At 46.5% G+C, this 22368-nt stretch overlaps 2 protein-coding genes across 6 annotated transcripts in view; one reads left to right on the forward strand and one right to left on the reverse strand.

Moving 5' to 3' along the window:
* Positions 1-21649, forward strand: LOC118155372 (uncharacterized). 4 transcript variants are annotated; one of them, XR_013519885.1, is made up of 4 exons: positions 1-115; positions 6089-6212; positions 12267-12309; positions 19496-21649. XR_013519885.1 is itself a non-coding variant. In XM_078330832.1 (4 exons), exons 1-4 carry the CDS (start codon positions 251-253, stop codon positions 14548-14550), a joined length of 321 nt encoding a protein of 106 aa, XP_078186958.1. In that variant the 5' UTR covers positions 149-250; the 3' UTR covers positions 14551-16178. The 4 variants fall into 4 exon arrangements, 2 of the variants coding, with proteins under 2 accessions (XP_078186958.1, XP_078186959.1); XM_078330832.1 differs by lacking the exons at positions 1-115; positions 19496-21649 and adding exons at positions 149-258; positions 14405-16178; XR_013519886.1 differs by lacking the exons at positions 12267-12309; positions 19496-21649 and adding an exon at positions 11676-12258.
* Positions 13597-22368, reverse strand: part of GPN2 (GPN-loop GTPase 2) — a 15831-nt gene continuing 7059 nt past the window's right edge. For both annotated transcript variants that reach the window (XM_035308294.3, XM_035308293.3), the window contains exon 5: positions 13597-17951. In XM_035308294.3, coding sequence (XP_035164185.3) covers positions 17879-17951 — 73 coding nt within the window. In that variant the 3' untranslated portion in view covers positions 13597-17878. The remainder of the gene's footprint in view (positions 17952-22368) is intronic.

A 22368-nucleotide genomic window follows, 5' to 3' on the forward strand; every position in this document is an offset into this window, starting at 1 on the left:
GAGTCTTCCCGCGGCCAGCCAGGCCTAGCTGACGCATCGACTAGCTGAACTGTCTGAGCAGCGCCGCAGCAGCCCGCTGAGCGCCTAGGGGCGGCGCTTTGCCGGTTTCACTTAGGCAAGTTACCACCCGTCCGGCGCGAGAGCGGGACTCCCTCTAGAGCAGCGGGATGGGGCAGGATCGGAAAACTCAGTGCCCGCCCGTTGAGTCAGCTCACCCAGCTGGGCCTGGGCGGGGTCTGCTGGAAAAAGGATGCCAAGGTATCCTCATCACACTCCGGAGTCCAGACAGCCCTGGACCGGTCTCCGAGAGGTTTGGCTGGCTGTGCGACCTTGGAAAAGCCGTTATACTTACCTGGGCCTCAGTTTCCCTCTTGAATCATAAGGGGATTGGATTTGGCTAACACAAGAGTGAACATTTGGGGTTCTGGATTCAAACCGCCCGGGTTTGACTCCCAGCCTGCCTTGGCCAAGACTCTTTGCTTACCTTTGTGCCCTCATTTATAAACAGGGGGAGTGTTTAGTTGCTGTTAAGTAACCCATAGGACAGGCTCAACAAATGAAGAAATGTTAGCTTTTTTTTTTTTTGAGACACAGTCTCCCTCTGTTGCCCAGGCTGGAGTTCAAGTGATTTTCCTGCCTTAGCTTCCCGAGTAGCTGGGATTACAGGTGCTGGCCACCACACCCAGCTAATATTTTTGTATTTTTAATAGAGACGGGGTTTCACCATATTGGTCAGGCTGGTCTTGAACTACTGACCTCAGATGATCTGCCCGCCTAGACCTCCCAAAGTGCTGGATTACAGGAGTGAGCTACGTTGCCTGGCTTTTTTTTTTTTTTAGACAGGGTCTGGCTCTGTTGCCCAGGAATGACAGTGGCACAATCTCAGCTCACAGCAACCTCGAGCTAGAAGCCAGCCGCCACACCCAGCTAATTTTTTATTTTATTTTTAGTAGATATGAGGTTTCACCATGTTGGGCATGCTGGTCTCAAACTCCTGGGCTCAAGTGATCCCCCTGCCTCGCCTCCCAGAGTGCTAGGGTTACAGGCTTGAGCCACTGCACCCAGCCTCAAATGTCAGCTGTTAAAGAATTCTTCCAGCATCAGTAAGTCTAGGATTTGGCCAGCATTTTATGTACAAAGTAGAATCATAAGGTGGGCCCAGTCCTGAGGGGCTGGAGTGCAGTGGTGCGATTTCAGTTCACTGCAACCTCCTCCTCCTGGGTTCAAGCAATTCTCCGGCCTCAGCCTCTAGAGTAGCCGGGATTACAGGCGCCTGCCACCACACCCAGCTAATGTTTTTGTATTTTTAGTAGAGACAAGGTTTCACCATATTGGCCAGGCTGGTTTTGAACTCGTGACCTCAGGTGATCCACCCACCTCGGCCTCCAAAGTGCTGGGATTACAGGAGTGAGCCTCCTTTTACAGGAATGTGTACTGCCAAAGCTGACCTGCACAGCTGCTGAGCCCCCGGAGAATGCTGAACTTACATCAGGTGGTCACTCCTCCACCTGGCAAGATGGAGGGAGCTGAGTCCAGCCTCATCAGGTCCCCAGGGTCCAAGCTTGGGACTCAGAATGAAAGGGCTTTGTCAGAACTGCTTCTACAGGGGAAGCTGGCAGGACCACTCTGATGCCTTCTGGGTCCCGTTTTCTCCCTTCCTTTCCTGGAGGTGTGTCAGGTTTCAAGGCTCCAAACCAGAGACTCTAAGCAGGGCAAGTAACTCTACTCAGCTCTGGAGGTGACCTGATTTCTCCCACCAGACAGGTCTGGTGACTCTCTATTAATGGGCTAGGTCCTGAGAAAGGAACTTCTTTCTTTTCTCTCAGCCTCTGACTTTAGCCTGTTAGCTCTGGACCACTCATGGTTGCCCCTTATGGGGAGAAGTGAGCTGCCCTAAGGTAGTGTGTTGGTGTTGAAGGATTTTAAACCAGATGCTGATTTAGATCTCTAATTAGACATTTACTAGGGCTAAATGTGAGCTGGTTTAGGCACCAGCTTCTTTTTTTTTTTTTTTTTTTTTTTTAGAGACAGGGTCTTACTTTGTTACCCAGGCTGGAGTGCAGTGCCATGATCTCGGTTTACTGCAGCCTCGACTTCCCAGATTCAAGCTATCCTCCCACCTCAGCCCCTCAAGTAGCTGGCACTGCAGGTGTGTACCATCATGCTTGGCTAATTGTTATATTTTTTGTAGAGACAGAATTTCACCATGTTGCCCAGGTGGATCTTTTTTTTTTTTTTTTTTTGAGACGGAGTTTCGCTCTTGTAACCCAGGCTGGAGTGCAATGGCACGATCTCGGCTCACCGCAACCTCTGCCTTCTGGGTTCAGGCAATTCTCCTGCCTCAGCCTCCTGAGTAGCTGGGATTACAGGCACGCGCCACCATGCCCAGCTAATTTTTTTTTGTATTATTAGTAGAGACGGGGTTTCACCATGTTGACCAGAATGGTCTTGATCTCTTGACCTTGTGATCCACCCGCCTCGGCCTCCCAAAGTGCTGGGATTACAGGCTTGAGCCAGCCCAGGTGGATCTTGAACTCCTCAGCTCAAACAATCCACCCACCTCAGCCTCCCAAACTGCTGAGATTACAGGCATGAGCCACCATGTCTAGGCTCTTTTCCTTTTTAATGTTTAGTTTTTAATGGTATATAATAGTTGTACACAGTAGGTACATAGGGACCACAAGGATCCCAAACCTTTTTGTCCATGACTTTTTTTTTTTTAATCTCTTGGTGAGCATTTCTTGCCATCTTTTCCTGGCCTAGATTTGATATTTGAAAATTTTCAAGGCCAGATGCAGTGGCTCACATCTGTAATCCTAGCACTTTGCAGGGTGAGGCAGGCAGATCACTTGATGCCAGGAGTTTGAGACCAGCCTGGCCAACATGGCAAAACCCCATTGCTACTAAAAATACAAAAATTAGCTGGACATGGCCGCAGTTGCCTGTAGCCCCAGCTACTCTGGAGGCTGAGGTAGAAGAATTGCTTGAACCTGGGAGGCAGAGGTTGCAGTGAGCCAAGATTGTGCCACTGCCACTCCAGCCTGGATGACAGAGTGATCCAAAAAAAAGAAAAGGCACTGGGTGAGGTAACTCACGCCTGTAATCCCAGCACTTTGGGAGGCTGAGGCGGGCGGATCACCTGATGTCGGGATTTTGAGACCAGCCTGACCAAGATGAAGAAACCCTGTCTCTACTAAAAATACAAAATTAGCTGGGTGTGTTGGCACATGCCTGTAATCCCAGCTACTCAGGAGGCTGAGGCAGGAGAATCACTTGAACCTGGGAGGCGGAGATTGCTGTGAGCTGAGATTGCACCATTGCATTCTAGCATGGGCAACAAGAGCAAAACTCTGTGTCAAAAAAAAAAAAAGGCTGGGCAAGGTGGCTCACGCCTGTAATCCCAGCACTTTGGGAGGCTGAGGCAGGTGGATCACCTGAGGTCAGGAGTTCAAGACCATCCTGGCCAACATGGGGAAACTCTGTCTCTACTAACAGTACAAAAAATAGCGAGGTGTGGTGGTGGGCACCTGTAATCCCAGCTACTCAGGAGGCTGAGGCTGGAGAACCACTTGAACCTGGGAGGCGGAGGTTGCAGTGAGCCATGATCCCGCCACTGCACTCCAGCCTAGGCAATGGAATGAGATGGTGTCTCAAAAAAAAAAAAAAGTTTCCATCCCACTGCTAATGGGTACAGAGTTTATTTCGGGGTAATGAAATGTTCTAGATTTTAAATAGATATTGCACAACTTTGTGAATATACTAAAAAGACTGAATTTTACACTTTAAAAGTATGAACTTAAAAAAAAGGCTGGGCGTGGTGGCTCACGCCTGTAATCCCAGCACTTTGGGAGGCAGAGGCAGTCGGATCAACTGAGGTCAGGAGTTCAAGACCAGTCTGATCAACATGGTGAAATTCCATCTTTTTTTTTTTTAAAGGGTGAACTTTATGGTACATGAATTATATCTTAATTTAAAAATCTGTCCCAGAAGAAAAAGCAGGTAAGAATGCTGTTCCACTGGAAATTTCTTCCCTTCCCATTGCCCCTCCACTTGATCACGTTCTTTTAACCTTTTCCAAATTTCTTTCTTTTTTTTTTTTTTTGAGATGGAGTCTCGCTGTTTCCCAGGCTGGAGTGCAGTGGCACGATCTAGGCTCACTGCAACCTCCGCCTCCCAGGTTCAAGTGATTCTGTGTCTCAGCCTCCCAAATAGCTGGGATCATAGGCGCCCACCACCACCCTCAGCGAATTTTTTTTTTTTTTGTATTTTTAGTAGAGATGGGGGTTTCACCATGTTGGCAAGGCTGGTCTTGAACTCCTGACCTCAAGTGATTCGCCTGCCTTGGCCTCCCAAAGTCCTGGGATTACAGGCATGAGCCACTGTGGCTGGCCCCTTCTCCAAATTTCAAAGCCTGTCTCCAGGGCACAACTAGGCTAGCCGCTCCCTTTAACACATGAACAGAGCTTTGGATATGCTGTTTTACAAACACTTTCCATTATGTAGGTACATTTTTTCAGTTCTGATTTCATATCTACTTTTTTATTTTTATTTTTTTTGAGATGGAGTTTTGCTCTTGTCACCCAGGCTGGAGTGCAATGGCACAATCTCAGCTCACCGCAACCTCCGCCTCCTGGGTTCAGGCAATTCTCCTCCCTCAGCCTCCTGAGTAGCTGGGACTACAGGCACGAGCCACCATGCCCAGCTAATTTTTTGTATTTTTAGTAGAGATGGGGTTTCACCATGTTGACCAGGATGGTCTCGATCTCTTGACCTTGTGATTCGCCCGCCTTGGCCTCCCAAAGTGCTGGGATTACAGGCGTGAGCCACCGTGCCCGGTGATTTCATATCTACTTGATCCTACCTCTGGGTTTGCAGCTATCCTGGATTTAATTCTCATCTCCTCAGAGAGCTCCTGGAGGATGGTACCTTTGTCCCATTATTCCTCCTTTTTTCCCACAGTGACTCCCGCAGGAAAGTGCTCAAAACTTGGAGACACACACACACACACACACACTAGAATAGAAAAAAATCATTAAATCATTAAATTGTACAAATTACAAATCTGTTCAAATATATACTTACATTAAATAAAATAAGCATTTCAATAAGAGATCTACAGTGAATGACTATGCATTCTGGGAAGCTTCGCAACATCTAGGCAGGGCCAACATTCGTGAAAGAAGCTAAGAGATTTTGCATCCAATCACAGCTTGTAGCAGGTATCTTACTGGAATCTTCGAATTACACTGAACACATCATTAGCGTCCCTTGTGCAGAAACCAGTTTTGTTTGGGAAAAGGGAAAGCAAGCTCTGGCCTCAATTTTGAGTTCATTACAATTTTTTAAAGAATTTTACCAATAGCCTATACAGTACAAGTTCAAAAAGTAAACATGTTAAGGTAAGCAGACAACTCTTCAGAAGCCCAAACATTTTTTCTTCCTGTATTTATGTTGAATTCTCCAACCACAATGAGCAGACATGAAGATGGTCGTCTTCAGGGCAACATGGTAACAGGACTGAGGCAATCCAGAGGACTGAGAGGGAGCATGAGGACGGGAGACGGGGCTACCTCTTGCCGTTTCACGTTAGCGACAAACTGTAACACAGTCCATGGGCCTGCAATCGTCCCCTTTTATCGCCTGGAAGGCTTGATGTAGTCGTCCACTTTATTCCAGAAGTCCTTCTTGTCCTGCAAATGATGTTCTGCAGCTTCAATACTCAGTGGATCATCAAAATTCAAAAGATCAGTAAACACAGAGTTTAATCCCCAAACAACATCCTTTAATGTTCTTGTGGGAGCCTAGCCAGTGCCGTCAATCGAATGTACTCTCAGTAAACTCAGACGTATTTCCCCTGTCTCTGTGATGCTGGAGTACCAGATCTTGGTCAGGCATTTCACTTTGGGAGGCACCATGTTGTACGCATTTTCAAACTGAAATTTTCCACCCTGGTAGTAACTCTCTTCTGGGGTTACTGTTAGCTGGAAACAATGAAGCTTGTTTGGATCAGGAAAATGCACTTTACATGTACAAGGTAAATTAGCTTCAAGTTCTGCAACCTCTTTAACAAGCAATTTGTCTCTTGCAGAAACCTTCCGAGTGGAGCCGGATGCTGTGGCTGCCATCCGGGACCATTTGAGACCATCGTCACGTTTCAGTTTGCTGCTAGCGTTAGCATTACTGCTGCCTTTACCCTGGGCTCCCCGAGACAGGTGAGGCAGGCCGGGCGCCCAATACCACGCCCGGCCGGGGAGGCTGCTGCGAGATGCTGTCCCTCACAGCGGCACCGGCTCCCGGCGGCGGGACCGGAAGTGGCGGGGGCGGGGACTCGGCCGCTCTCGCCCGCGGCTCAACTTGTATATATTTTTTATTTTTATCTTTGAGACAGGGTCTCGCTCTGTTACCCAAGCTGGAGTGCACTGGCATGATCACAGCTCACTGGAGCCTCAAACTGTGCTCAAGCAATCCCCTGGCCTCAGTCTCCCGAGTAGCTGGGACTATAGATGTGTGCCACTGTGTCTGGCTAATTTTTAAAAACTTTTTTGTAGAGCCAGGGTCTCGCTATATTGTCCAAACTGGTCCACCCTCAGTCTCCTAAAGTGTTGGGATTACAGGTGTGAGCCACTGCACCTGGCCAGAACTTGGGTTTAAAGCTACCCTTTCAAATGTCTCGTAACCAGGTTTAGTTCCAGATCGTTATGGAAATGGAAATACAAGCTGGTCCTGGGATGAAGAAGGACTGTCCACAGATTGGGCAGACACAGGTTCAAGTGACCGTAGCCCTGTCTTTTCTCTTCTTTTCCTTTTTTTTTGAGACGGAGTTTTGCTCTTGTTGCCCAGACTGGAGTACAATGGTGCAGTCTCAGCCTCCCCGGTTGAAGCGATTCTCCTGCCTCAGCTTCCCGAGTAGCCGGGATTACAGGCATACACCACCATGCCTGGCTAATTTTGTATTTTTTAGTAGAGACGGGGTTTCTCCATGTTGGTCAGGCTGGTCTTGAACTCTTGACCTCAGGTGATCCACCTGCCTTGGATCACCTGAGGTCAAGAGTTCAAGACCAGCCTGACCAAAGTGCTGGGACTACTGGCATGAGCCACTGTGCCCAGCCAGCTCTATCTTTTCTATATTGCCAGATTACCTCCCAGTGCTGGCAAATATCTTTTCGCAAGATTTTGAGTGGTATGGAGAAAATGTGCAACCTAAAGTTATCTAGTACAGCTATCTACTCTTCCCTCTGTTATGTATAGTTCAGAAGGCCAAATCCAAATGCCTCTGTAGAATCCACAGGAGTAGGTGATGGAGGCCAAGACTACTTTCTCAGAACCAGCCAGGAACCCCAGCAAAGCCAAGGCCACTGTGCCTCCTTCCAGAAAAGCAAGGTATTCTTCCTTGCCTCCATCTCTCTCTCTCTCTCTCTCTCTCTCTCTCTCTCTCTCTCTCTCTCTCTCTCTCTCTCCTCTCTCTCTCTCACACACACACACACACACACACTCACACACACGATATCCAGAGGCTTGCATCAAGGCTAGTTCTGTGGCTCCTTCCAGAAAAGCAAGGTACATTCCCCCGTCTCCATTTTACACACACACACAGCGTCCAGATGTCCAGAGGCTTGCATCAAGGTTTGCTCTTCTGACCAACAGTATCCCATTTCTGCTTCTTCCTAGAGAACAGACTACAGTATCAGCAGATCAGCAGGGGCAAGATGACAAGCATGTGCCGGGCACTTTCATACCTTAATCCTCAGAGTAATACATGTTATTACTTTTGTTTTACAAATGAAGACTGAAGCTCAGAGCAGCCAAATAACCTAATAATCAAGGTTATATAACTACTCATGTGCTGGGAGTGGAACAGGGTCTGACTCTAAGCCCCACGATTTTTTTTTTTTTTTTTGAGACAGAGTTGCTCTGTCACTGAGGCTGGAGTGCAGTGGCGAGATCTTGGCTCACTGCAACCTTCACCTCCAAGGTTCAAGTGATTCTCTTGTCTCAGCCTCCCAAGTACCTGGGATTATAGGCATGTGCCACCATGCCCGGCTAATTTTTGTGTGAGAGATATAGACACGTGTGTGTGTGTGTGTGTGTGTGTGTGTGTGTGTGGTTTTTTTTTTTTTGGTAGATATGGGGTTTCACCATATTGGTCAGGCTGGTCTCAAACTCCTGACCTTAGGTGATCCAGCCACCTCGGCCTCCCGAAGTGCTGGGATTACAGGTGTGAGCCACTGTGCCCAGCCAGTCTCATGATTTTTAAACTACAATAGTTGTTTTCAAACTGCGTTCAGAAGGTTTCCCAGAAGCTGCCATGGGGCAGGAGCCAAGGGGTCAAAATTTCCTCTTTCCATATATCTTGCCTAAAACAGCCACACGTGTCAGTTTTGTATATCAGAGTTCTACAAGTTTAAAAATATTACATTTGGCCAGGTTCAGTGGCTCACGCCTGTAATCCCAGAACTTTGGGAGGCCAAGGCTGGTGGATCACCTGAGGTCAATCAGTTTGAGACCAGCTTGGCCAGCATGGTGAAACTCCATCTTTACTAAAAAATACAAAAAATGCCTGCCAGATGCAGTGGCTTACACTGGTAATCCCAGCACTTTGGGAGGCTGAGGTGGGTGGATCACCTGAGGTCAAGAGTTCAAGACCAGCCTGACCAACATGGAGAAACCCTGTCTCTACTAAAAATACAAAATTAGCCAGGTGTGGTGGCACATGCCTGTAGTCCCAGCTACTCAGGAGACTAAGGCAGGAGAATCCCTTGACCCTGGGAGGCAGAGCATTGTGGTGAGCCGAGATCACGCCATTGCACTCTAGCCTAGGCAACAAGAGTGAAACTCCGTCTCAAAAAAGTGGTGGTGGGTGCCTATAATCCCAGCTACTTAGGAGGCTGAGACAGGAGAACTACTTGAACCCGAGAGGTGGAGGTTGCAGTTAGCTGAGATTGTGCCATTGCACTCCAGCCTCGGCAACAAGAGCAAGACTATGTATAAAAAAAAAAAAGAATGAAAGGGGAAAAAAAAGTGCTACATTATCCTATGCTGCCCTGCTACTATCTTAGACTTTGTGAGAATCAAGAAAGTCTTCTTCTGGCTGGGTGTGGTGGCTTATGCCTGTAATCGCAGCACTTTGGGAGGCCAAGGTGGGCGTATCACTTGAGATCAGGAGTTTGAGACCAGCCTAGCCACATGGTAAAACCTTGTCTCTACTAAAAATACAAAAATTAGCAAGGTGTCGTGGTGCACACCTATAGTGCCAGCTACTCAGGAAGCTGAGACAGGGGACTCACTTGAACCAGGAGGCGGAGGTTGCAGTGAGCTGAGATTGCACCACTGCACTCCAGCCTGGGCAACAGAGCAAGACTCTGTCTCCAAAAAATAAATAAATACAATTAAAATTTAAAAAAAGCCTTCTTCTTACTCTCCTCTAACTCCACCCTAGTTCTGGCAGAAAATAATTGTCTTAAGAAAAGACTGAACTGGACCGATTTCCAGGCTCACTCACCAAGTTTAGGTTTTCTTTACCTGATTCCACTCTTAGTTCCTTTAAATTCTTCACCCTGTTCACAGGGTCCACCCCATCCCTGCTATGTGGGGAGTGGAAAAGGCAGGTTTCTGCAAGGAAGGTCCTCCACCCCTCAGAACCCCCTAGACCCACCTACCCTCTGAGTCAGGAGCCAGGAATGTCTGTGGGGGCAGCAGACAGGTATGTCACCCTGGGGGTGTCAGAGGCTGACTCATCTCTTATTTCCACCCGATCTTCTCCTCACAGCTCTCTGGAAAATTTAATCCTTTGTCTAGAAATAAAAGAGTGAAATCCAGGACTGAAAAGCATCAAGTCTTCAAATCAGTGGCTAGGTACAGCATTGAATACATATTATGGTATTCAATAAATATTTATTGAAAGAAAAAAGGCAGGGAGACATTTTCTACCTTTTCTCCTCTAGAGTAAAGCTAATCTGAGATTTCCAGTGACTTTTAGCTCCAAAAAATATTATGTAACCAGGTGAGGTGGGTCACACCTGTAATCCCAGCACTTTGGGAGGCCGAGGTAGGCAGTTGCTAGAGCCCAGGAATTTGAGACCAGCCTGGGTAACATAGCGAGACCCCACCTCTATTAAAAAAACAAAAAAATGCTGGGCACTGTGGTTTACACCTGTAATCCCAGCACTTTGGGAGGCTGAGGAGGGCAGATCACGAGGTCAGGAGATCGAGACCATCCTGGCCAACATAGTGAAACCCTGTCTCTACTAAAATACTAAAAATTAGCCAGGCGTGGTGGTGCATGCCTGTAGTCCCAGCTACTCAGGAGGCTGAGGCAGGGAATTGCTCGAACCCAGGTGGTAGAGATTGCAGTGAGCCGAGATCACATCACTGCATTCCAGCCTGGCAACAGAGTGAGACTTCATCTTGGAAAAAAAAAATTATGTGACCTCTGAGATTACTGAGATTGTATGATTTATGAGTTGAGAAATTTTTATTTATTTATTTATTTGAGATAAAGTCTTGCTCTGTCACCCATGCTATAGTGCAGTGGCACGATCTCGGCTCAAGGCATCCTCTGCCTCCCAGGTTCAAGCGATTCCCCTGCCTCAGCCTCCTGAGTAGCTGGGACTACAGGTGCACGCCACCATGCTCGGCTAATTTTTTTGTATTTTAGTAGAGATGGGGTTTCACCATGTTGACCAGGATGGTCTCAATCTCCTGACCTCGTGATCCACCCGCCTCAGCCTCCCAAAGTACTGGGATTACAGGCCTGAGCCACCATGCCTGGCTAAAGTTGAGAAAAATCTTAACCCATGTCCCAATCTCCATTCTTTGCTGCTTCTGACTCCACAAAGCAATGTGGGCTCCGGGATTAATATACAGGAAGAACTTGGAGGTGACAATTCAGTGCAAAGGGAGGCACTAGAGGACATTCCAGGAAGCTAAATTTACATGGCAAGCACACTGTGTTAGACTTCACATTTGGCCGGGTGCCCATGCTTATAATTCCAGCACTCTGGGAGGCCAAGGCAGGAGGATAGCTTGAGCTCAAAAATTCGAGACCAGCCTGGGCAAGACAGCGAAACCCCATCTCTACAAAAAATACAAAAATTAGCCAGGCATGGTGGCATGGGCCTATAGTCCCAGCTACTCAGCAGGCTGAGGTGGGAAATGGCTTGAGTCCAGAAGGTGAAGGTTGCAGTGAGCCTGGGTGAGACTGTGAGATCCTATCTCAACATTTTTTTTTTTTTTCTTTTTTAAGACGGAGTTTCACCATGTTGGTCAGGCTGGTCTTGAACTCCCGACCTCAGATGATCCACCCGCCTTGGCCTCCAAAGTGCTTGGATTACAGGCGTGAGCCACCACGCTCGGCAAAAAAAAAAAGATTTCATGTTTATTTGGCATGGCTGTGATGGCTGTGAAGGGGCCTCTCATGTTCCTCCTCCACAACTGCTTCAGAGTTTTAGAATGAGGAGAAAAAAAAAAAAGACCCTTGCTGTGTATTCTCATCCAGAGCATTTTACACCAATAGTGTCCTTTTCCACCTCAATTGGCTTCTAAATCCCCACCCCATCCCTTCATGGCCCCTGTCTTAGCCCACCTGGGCTTCTCGGGCTGCCTGGATTTAGATCCCTAGCCAGACAAGGTCACAGTGGGCTTGAAATGAGGCACATGGCTTTCCCTGTCTTTGGCAGGCCTGATGCAATGGAGGTATGTGCTGCACCTCCTTCTAAATGGGACAAGAAAAGAGAGTGAACAGCCCAGATCAGGCTGGGTAAGTAAAGGCTCAAAAGCCAGAGACAAGAGAAGAGAGAGAGGAGGGGACTAGTGTTTTGCTAGAGAATTTCCCGGCTGGGCGCGGTGGCTCACGCCTGTAATCCCAGCACTTTGAGAGGCCGAGGTGGGCAGATTATGAGGTCAAGAGATTGAGACTATCCTGGCCAACATGGTGAAACCCCGTCTCTACTAAAAATACAAAAATTAGCCAGGCATGGTGGCACTCGCCTGTGGTCCCAGCTACTCAGGAGGCTGAGGTGGAAGAATCACTTGAACCCAGGAGGTGGATGTTGCCGTGAGCCGAGATTGCTCAAGACTCTGTCTCAAAAAAAAAAAAAAAAATTCCCTCCAGGATTCTGGGATAATTGGGCCTTTTCACTACTTTCAAAATTGGCGTGGGTCTTAATAGTGCTTGGGTGGGTCTGAAGCCACTCCCCTCCCGACTAGGGATTCTTGAGACAAGGGACAGATAATTCTTCAAATCAACCTTCCCTTTCTCTTTCCCACAGCTCCTAATGGGACCATACTTCCTATATTCTCAGCCACCAGCGGGTGAGTGTTTTGCTAATCCAGGCAGACTGGATGAGCTTCAGCTCTGTGGGCTTTAGGGACTCACCCTCACTCCTAAGCCTCTGTCAGGCTGGAAACCTTTCCAATTACCTATGGTCCCTGCTAAGTTCTCTCAATTCTACACTATCTTATAATTGTTGAGGTCCCCAATTCACAGCCAAGAAATGCATATAACCTATGTCGGTGGTTAGTAAGGAGGACCAGGAAGGTCCCTTCTAAGGCATTCAGAGGGGGTTTCCTCCCTCCAGGTGTTGCATAGAATTGTCAAGAAAAAAAAAGTTGTCAAGTGAGGTCTGGAGATGAGAACGATTTCAGTGAGATGTAAAGTGGAACCGTTTTTGGAAAGCATTTTGGCCACATGAATCCAGAACCTGGAACGTGTCAGTTATTTCACTTCTAGGACTATCTCCTAAGTTAAATTCAGACTCAGACAATGATTTGGGTACGAGGATGTTAATCACCACACTATTTACAAAAGTGCAAATTGGTGACGACTTGTAGCCTAGTAGTAGGCTAATCATGGGAGTATGGATAGGTGAACAATGTTATAGCCGAACCATGGACTATTACCATGGTAACATTAGAAAGGTTATTTACTTCCCCTGCCTGTTAAAATTAAAAAAAAAAAGAGGAAAAATAATAAATAAAAGGTTATTTACTTGATTGAGACAGGGTCTCACCCTGTTGCCCAGGCTAGAGTGCAGTGGCACAATCATAGCTTACTGCAGCCTCCAACTCCTGGCTCGAGCAATCCTCCCACTTCAGCCTCCCAATGTGCTGAAATTATAGGAATTCTATTTATTACATGGAATGGTATAAACTGAAAAGGGCAGGATACGACACAATTATAAAATATTTCACTTATATAAATGCAATATCCACCCCTAGGTACACAAAAATAAGACTGGGCCGGGTGTGGTGGCTCAAGCCTGTAATCCCAGCACTTTGGGAGGCCCAGGTGGGTGGATCACGAGGTCAAGAGATCGAGACCATCCTGGTCAACATGGTGAAACCCCGTCTCTACTAAAAATACAAAAAATTAGTTGGACATGGTGGTGTGTGCCTGTAATCCCAGCTACTCAGGAGGCTGAGGCGGGAGAATTGCCTGAACCCAGGAGGCGGAGGATGTGGTGAGCCGAGATCGCACCATTGCACTCCAGCCTGGGTAACAAGAGTGAAACTCTGTCTCAAAAAAAAAGAAAAAGACTGAAAGAATACACAAAATATCTCCAGGTGTCTACAGAAGTGAGACAAAAAATACACAAAATATACATTTGAATATAAATTTTATTTTTCTTTTAAACAGATGACTGCATAAAAGTTTCTGTTATGGGATTCTGGGTGACTCATTTTCTCATTTTTTTTTTTTTTTTGATTTGAGACAGACTTTCATTCTTGTTGCCCAGGCTGCAGTGCAATGAATGGCACAATCTCAGCTCATTGAAACCTCCCACTTCCCGGGTTCAAGTGATTCTCCTGCCTCAGCCTCCTGAGTAGCCAGAATTATAGGTGTGTGCCACCATGCTCTGCTAACTTTTTTGTATTTTTAGTAGAGACGGGTTTTTGCCATGTTGGCCAAGCTTGTCTTGAACCCCTGACCTCAGGTGATCTGCCCACCTTGGCCACCCAAAGCCCCAAGATTACAGGCGTGAGTGACAGTGCCTGGCCTTCTCTTTTCATTTTCTAAGTTTTTTACTTTCCTATATTTATTAGGAAATGAAAAAATAGGCTGGGTGCAATGGCTCACGCCTGTAATCCCAGCACTTTGGGAGGCTGAAGTGGGTGGATCATGAGGTCAAGAGTTTGAAACCATCCTGACCAACACGGGGAAACCCCGTCTCTACTAAAAATACAAAAAATTAGCCAGATGTGGTGGCACATGACTGTAATCTCAGCTATCTAGAAGGCTGAGACAGGAGAATTGCTTGAACCCAGGAGGCGGAGGTTGCGGTGTGTTGAGAATGTGCCATTGCACTACAGCCTGGGCAACAAGAGCAAAACTCCATCTCAAAATAAAAATCTTCAGATGACTGCCACATGCCAGCCATACTGGAGAATGGTCTTTCTTCTACCTTAGACATTTCACACCGAACAGGCCTCAGTTGGAGCCCAGACATCTTCCTTCCTGCATTGTGCTGTCTCTTCTCCATCCCCTCAGGATATGCAGAGAACAGAAAATCATTTTGCTGCCAGTGGAAGGTAGAAAGAAGCTACATTTATTAGGGAAGAAAATACCCTTGGTGTCAAACCATGGCCTGAAAATAAAGGCTTTGGATTATTTCCACCCATCTCTACTCCATGGCTGCAGAAAATAAATGCTGAAGGTGTTTGTGTATGAGGTCATAAAGTTGTAAAGGATGCCTTCAGTGTCTGGCTTGTTTTGGTGATAGCCGGGGCCTCCGTGATGGGCAAGCGTTAAAACCCATGGCCATAGCCATTGGTACTGTTTTCAAAAGCACAGCACCCACCCTCATGCCCTGATGAAGGATTTGTCCAGTAGCCTGGGCGTCAGGATTCCTGGGCTCCAGGACCCACAGGTGATTCACAGCTAGCCCCAGGCTATGCCTCCTGGCCTCAGTTTCCCTGGCATGCTCTACTAGTACTTCCTACCTACTCTGTGGGGTGTTAATAGGGGTGAGGTACTTTGAACTTCTCAGATGAAAGAGGCTGGGAAGCAGCACCCAGTTATTAGATCCTACGGAGCCAGGCGTGGGAGTTGAGGTTGCTTTCATACTGTTCCAGCCAAAGTAGCCTCCTCAAAGTCTTTCATTCATCTGCCTTTGGCTCTGGCTGCCAAAAGCAGAAAGCAAAGCACAGTCCTATTTCAATGCTGTTTCAGAACAGATGTCACTAAAATGAATTTGCCAGCTGCCCATACCACCGGTGAACTATGATTGAGTAGTACTTTATAGGTGCCTTGTTTCCTTCTCCTGATTGGTTGCAAAACCTGTGGGACAAGGGCTGTGACTTTTCACCAATAAGTATACCAAAGGAGGGACACTCACAATGTAGTCAGCAAATGGGTTATGAGAGAGCCAGGCTGACCGAAGTTCAAACCCCTCATCTTTCTACTTTCTCACTGTAGCGTGGGTAATGGCTTATTAATTTTCCCCATCTTGTCCATCTCTAATGAGGATTATGTATGTGGAAGCACTCCAAAAAACCAACAACTTCATATGTGTTAAAAAGTCCAGGCTGGACATGCTGGCTCATGCCTATAATCCCAGCACTTTAGGAGGCCGAGGCGGACGGATCACCTGTGGTCGGGAATTCAAGACCAGCCTGACCAACATGGAGAAACCCCAACTCTACTAAAAATACAAAATTAGCAGGGCATGGTGGCACATGCCTGTAATCCCAGCTACTCTGGAGATTGAGGCAGGAGAATCACTTGAAGCTGGGAGGCGGAGGGTGTGGTGAGCCGAGATCATGCCATTGTACTCCAGCCTGGGAAAGAAGAGTGAAACTCCATCTCAAAAAAAAAGTCCAGCTGGGGCGGTGGCTCATGTCTGTAATCCCAGCACTTTGGGAGGCTGAGGCAGGGAGATCATGAGGTCAAGAGATGGAGACCATCCTGGCCAAGATGGTGAAACCCTGTCTCTACTAAAAATACAGAAATTAGCTGGGTGTGGTGGCAGGCACCTATAATCCCAGCTACTTGGGAGGCTGAGGCAGAAGAATTGCTTGAACCTGGGAGGCAAAGATTGTGGTGAGCCAAGATTGTGCTGTTGAGCCCCAGCCTGGGAGACAGAGTGAGACTCCATCTCAAAAAAAAAAAAAAAAGTCCAAATGCAGGCTGGGCATGGTGGTTTATGCCTGTAATCCCAGCATTTTGGAAAGCAGAGGCTGGCAGATCATGACGTCAGGAGATCAAGACCATCCTGGCTAACATGGTGAAACCCTATCTCTACTAAAAGTACAAAAAATTAGACGGGTATGGTAGTATGCACCTGTAGTCCCAGCTACTCAGGAGGCTGAAGCAGGAGAATCGCTTGAACCCTGGAGGCGGAGGTTGCAGTGAGCCAAGACTGTGCTACTGCACTCTGGCCTGGACGACAGAGTGAGACTGTCTCAAAAACAAAAAACTTCAAATGTATGCATATAAGACTTGGCGTAACAGTCTTTCCCAGGCCATCAGTCCTGCTCCTTCTGCCAAGTGACAACTGCAAAAAATAAGGCTGGGGCGCCACCTACTGGTTGAAATATAAACAGACTCCAACCAGCTGCAAGAAGAGCAAAGAAAACTTCAATCCCTCTTAATTTTTGCCATACTTCCATAGCAACTGCCAAATTATATTAACATTTTTCTTTACAGAACTTATTTTTTTTGAGACGGAGTCTTGCTCCATCGCCCAGGCTGAAGTATAGGGGCACAGTTTGGCTCACTGCAACCTCCACCTCACAGATTCAAGCAATTCTCCTGACTCAGCCTCCCTAGTAGCTGGGATTCTAGGCGTGCACCACTACGCCCAGCTAATTTTGCTTTTTTAGTAGAGGTGTGGATTTCACTATGTTGGCCAGGCTGGTCTTGATCTCCTCACTTCAGGTGGTCCGCCTACCGGGTTCAAGTGATGCTCCTGTCTTAGCCTCCCGAGTAGCTAGTACTGCAGGTACTGCACCCAGCTAATTTTTGTATTTTTTGATAGAGATGGGTTTCACCACGTTGGTCAGGCTGGTCTCGAACTCCTGGCCTCAAGTAATCTGCCTGCCTTGGCCTCCCAAAGTGTTGGGCTTACAGGCGTGAGTCAGTGCAGCCAGCCTTGTATTTCATTTTTGTAAACTTTTAGTCACTACTGTAAATGGAAAACTAGTTAACACTTGCCAAAAATAGAATAAAACCCTAAAACAAATACAATGAATATAAAACATTAATAAAGGTCTAGCTGGGAAGTGTTGTCTGTGAAAGCTGAAACTTGAGACTCTGATAAAACTGAAGATTTGGGGACCTGGTGGCTTGCATCTGTAGTCCCAGCTACTAAGGAGGCTGAGGTGGGAGGATCACTTGAGCCCAGGAGTTTGAGTCTGTCCTGGGCCATATAGCGAGACCCCATCTTTTAAAAAACAAACAAACCTCAAAGCCAAAAACTGAAGATCAATAAAAACACATGACTGGAGACTGAATGTGAATCCTCTACTATGATGAATCCTATGCTTTGGGGAAATACTGATTATTCCAAGGGAAGGTAACATTCCCTCATTCTTACCCAAGGGCCTGGAGGATTCAAGAAAAGTTTGGAAGTCACAAAAAGTAGAAAAGACTCCTGTATTATAGCGCATTCCATCACAGCCTGAGTTGGACCAGTGCTCAACTTTCTGGTGGCAGGTCCCAGAGCTCACGGACACCACTGACAGCAAGGTGGGTGTTCTGCTTGGTCCCATGTCTGGCTTTTGGCCAGAAGTCCTTTGCAGAGCTGAGCGTCCCCTTGCCAACCCGCCAGCTCTGGCTGGGAGGACTTGCTCTTGGGTCTGCAGCCTGTACTTTCTGCAGCCAGGAGCTTCCACTTTCCCAGTGCTGGGTTATGCATCCTGCTCTCCAGAGTCCACCTTGTTGCTATAGCTGCATGGCTTCCTGCTCCACCGACTGGTCCGAGGGTGCCAGGTACTTCTCCTGGATGCCCAGTGTGCTGAGGAAGGGTGTGTCAAGGCTGATAGCATAGGCAGAGGATGGGGAGCTGGTCTGGGCAGGATCTGACCTCCGCTAATGCCTACCCTCCAACCATGTCCATCCCTCTCTTCCACATAATTACAGGGATTGAGTATGAGAAGCCTCCAGAAACATCCAGACTCAAATGCTCCGCTATTTTCCTCTTCCACACACTGCTGAGGATCAAAGGACTGGACAGTGCTAATCTTCCAATGCTGTGTTATGGCACATGCTCTGGATCCAGACCCAGGGGTTCAAATCTTGACAATGTCTGGGTCTGGGGTTTGACAAGTAGACAAGGGTTGCCCATGGCTAGGTTGGCTATGTTAGGAAGCCATGGCTGTTCAAAATGACTCCAAAGTCAGAAATTGAGATTCTACACCAGCAAAACCAAGGTTTGAACACTTCTTCCAACCCATCCCGGGAGAAGGACCTTGGGCCTGTCACTCTCAGAGCCCCTGTTGCCTGGCCTTGAGTGATCCTCCTTTGGGACCCACCTTTGCCTCCCAAAGTGTTGGAATTACAGGCGTGAAGCCATTACACTTGGCCCATGCCATCTTATTTGCAACCCTCGAAACCTGTGACAACTCTGAATCCCTACGCCTTTGCATATAATTCTCTTTAACCTGAATTCCCTTTCCTTCTTCATTACACTGGCTAACCCTCACTTTAAAATGATGCAACTCGCTGGGCGCGGTGGCTCAAGCCTGTAATCCCAGCACTTTGGGAGGCTGAGGTGGGTGGATCACGAGGTCAAGAGATGGAGACCATCCTGGTCAACATGGTGAAACCCCGTCTCTACTAAAAATACAAAAAATTAGCTGCACATGGTGGCACGTGCCTGTAATCCCAGCTACTCAAGAGGCTGAGGCAGGAGAATTGCCTGAACCCAGGAGGCGGAGGTTGCGGTGAGCCGAGATCATGCCATTGCACTCCAGCCTGGGTAACAAGAGCGAAACTCCGTCTCAAAAAAAAAAAAAAAGAAATAAGATGCAATTCACATGCCATGCCTCCATGAAGCTTTTCTTTTTTTTTATTGAGACAGAGAGTCTTGCTCAGTTGCCTAGGCTGTAGTGCAGCAGAACAATCTCAGTTCACGGCATCCTCTACACCTGGGTTCAAGCGATTCCCCTGCCTCAGCCTCCTAAGTAGCTGGGACTACAGGCGCACACCACCACACCCAGCTAATTGTTTTGTATTTTAGTAGAGATGGGGTTTCACCATGTTGACCAGGATGGTCTCGATCTTGACCTCGTGATCTGCCCGCCGCAGCCTCCCAAAGTGCTGGGATTACAGGGGTGAGCCACTGCACCCGGCCTCCATGAAGCTTTTCTTACCCATCTCCCCTTCAGCAGAGCTGACCACTCCCTTCTTTATATCAGTCCCTACTCTCTTACAGAGAGCAGTTGAACCTTAAGGGGGTCAGGCAGAACCTAAAATCAGCACAAATGTATATGGTTAAAAATATGCCTGAAAATTCCTTAAATTATTTGTTAAATGAAGCATGCATGGTTTTGTGAATAGAGAATCCTGTATATAGAGAACGATCCAAGATGGCCGATCGCTAACATCCCAGGATTGCAGCTCTCAGGGAAGGCGCGGAGAACTAGAGGATGCCACACTTTCAGACAAAGTCTGGTCGCTCACGGAGCAGAAGATCCCCCAGTAGTGGAAACACACGAGTCGCCAGCGCGACCCTCGTGGTCGGTGCAGCGGTTCTGCCGGCACCTCGGCACGGCAGCGCTCGGCGCAGAGTAAACGAGACCGGTTCCCCTTCTGACCGAGGTTTGGAGCCCCGGGAAGGCAGAGTCGCCTACTACGGACACAGAAAGGAAGCCCGACAGGAGAATCCTGGGCAGAAAAGCACCATCAGTTTTAACGCCGCTGCTCTGGCCCTGGGAACTAACAACCTGGACGTCCACTCAAGAGACCTAATCTGAAAGTTGGTAACTTCAAAGACAACAGGAGGATAAATTTACAATGACGGGAAGAAACCAGCGTAAAAAAGCTGAGAATACTCAAAGTCAGAACGCCTCCCCCTCTAAAGATGATCACAGTTCCACATCAACAATGGAACAAGGCTTGATGGAGAACGAGCGCCTCCTGATGACAGAATCACTCTTCAAGGAATGGATAATAACAAACTTCGGTGAGTTAAAAGAACATGTTGTAGCCCAATGTAGAGAAACTAGGAACTTTGAAAAAAAGGTTTGATGAAATCCTATTGAGAATAGACAACTTAGAGAGGAGTATGAGTGAATTAATGGAACTGAAGAATACAATACAGGAACTCCGAGAAGTATGCACAGGTTTAAACACTCGAATTGTTCAAGCAGAAGAAGGGATATCAGAGGTCAAAGTCCAACTTAATGAAATAAAATGTGAAGAAAAGATTAGAGAAAAAAGGATAAAAAGGAATGAGCAAAGTCTCCAAGAAATGTGGGACTATGTGAAAAGACCAAATTTACGTTTGATAGGTGTACCTGAATGCGACGGAGAGAATGAATCCAAGCTGGAAAATACCCTTCAGGATATTATTCAGGAAAATTTTCCTAAACTAGCAAAGCAGGTCAACATTCAGGTAATACAGAGAACACCACAAAGATATTCCTCAAGAAGAGCAACCCCAAGGCACATAATCGTTAGATTCACCAGGGTTGAAACGAAGGAGAGGATACTAAGGGCAGCCAGAGAGAAAGGTCAGATAACCCACAAAGGCAAGCCTATCAGACTTACAGCAGATCTCTCGGCAGAAACTCTACAGGCCAGAAGAGAGTGGGGGCCAATATTCAACATCCTCAAAGAACAGAACCTTCAGCCCAGAATTTCATATCCAGCCAAACTAAGCTTCACAACTGAAGGAAAAATAAAATCTTTTATGAACAAGCAAGAACTCAGAGATTTTATTACCACCAGGCCTGCTTTACAAGAGCTTCTGAAAGAAGCATTACACACAGAAAGAAACAACCAGTATTAGCCTTTCTAAAAATACACCAAAAAGTAAAGAGCACCAACATAAAGAAGAATTTACACCAACAAATGGATAAAACAGCCAGTCAACATCAAATGGCAGTAACCCTAAATTTAAATTGACTAAATTCCCAATCAAAAGACACAGCCAAAACCCAACGGCATGTTACATCCAGACCTGTTTCACATGCAAGGATACACAAAGACTCAAAACAAAGGGATGGAGAAAGATTTACCAACCAAATGGAGAGCAAAAATAAATAATAAATAAATAAAAAGCAGGAGTTGCAATTCTTGTATCGGATAAAATAGATTTTAAAGCAACAAAGATATAGTGGTAAAAGGATCAATGCAACAACAAGAGCTAACGATCCTAACACCCAGATAGGAGACTTAGATTCAATGAGACAGAAAATTAATAAGGATATCAAGGACTCGAACTCAGATCCAGAACAAGTAAACTTAATAAATATTTATAGAGCTCTCCACTTCAAATACACAAAATATACATTCTTGTCAATACCACATCACACCTACCCATAAGTTTAAATGAAACATTGATTGGCCATTATTAATACCCAATTTTTTTCAAAATAAAGCAATATTTCCATTTACTCTCCCTCTTTCTCTTCCTCTTTCTTCCTCTCCTTTACTTATTATTATTTTTTTCTTTCCTTCTCTCAATAAAGAAGAAATCAACTTATAAACCTCTAGATCCAGGTCGGCAATGTCTCTTTCATTGCTTGATTTCCTTTCTTCCCTTCCCTCCCTCCCTCCCTCCCTCCCCGCTTCCTCCCTTCCTTCCTCCCTACCGTCCTTCTTCCCTTCCTTCCTGCCTTCCTCCCCCCCAAAAAAAAAAAAAATCCTGTATATATATGTAAATACCATATAACATATAAAGTAATGTACAGACGCTCCTTGACTTACGATGGATTTACATTTTGATAAACTCATCCTAAATCAAAAATATCTTAAGTGGAAAATGCATTTAATACATCTAACCTACCACATATCATAGCTTAGTCTCACCTATCTTAAACATTCTTAGAACACTTATATTAGCCTGCAGTTGGGCAAAATCATCTAACACAAAGCCTATTTTATAATAAAGTATTGAGTATCTCATGTAATTTATTCAAAACTGTACTAAAAGTGAAAGAATGGTTAATAGGTACCCAAAGTATGATTTCTACTCAAGAATATAGCTTTCACAACATCATAAAGTTGAACCATCGTAAGTTGGGAGCCATCTGTATGGTGTACAAAATATTACACTATTTGAATTGCTCCTCCCAGACTAGGCTGCATGGTGAAACCCCATCTCTACAAAAATTAGCTGGCCGTGGTGGAACACGTCTGTAGTCCTAGCCATTTAGGAGGCTGAGGTGGGAGGATCACTTGAGCCCAGAGAGGTCGAGGCTGCAGTG

This window comes from Callithrix jacchus, chromosome 7 (genome assembly GCF_049354715.1).
Source record: "Callithrix jacchus isolate 240 chromosome 7, calJac240_pri, whole genome shotgun sequence".
In the NCBI taxonomy this organism is placed as follows: domain Eukaryota; kingdom Metazoa; phylum Chordata; class Mammalia; order Primates; family Cebidae; genus Callithrix; species Callithrix jacchus.

Excerpts from the sequence above, each read along its gene's own strand:
- LOC118155372 (XM_078330832.1), top strand. Across the intron at positions 6,213-12,266 it reads CCCTGGGCTCCCCGAGACAG|CTCCTAATGGGACCATACTT; the intron begins GTGAGGCAGGCC and ends TCTTTCCCACAG. Across the intron at positions 12,310-14,404 it reads ATATTCTCAGCCACCAGCGG|ACATTTCACACCGAACAGGC; the intron begins GTGAGTGTTTTG and ends CTTCTACCTTAG.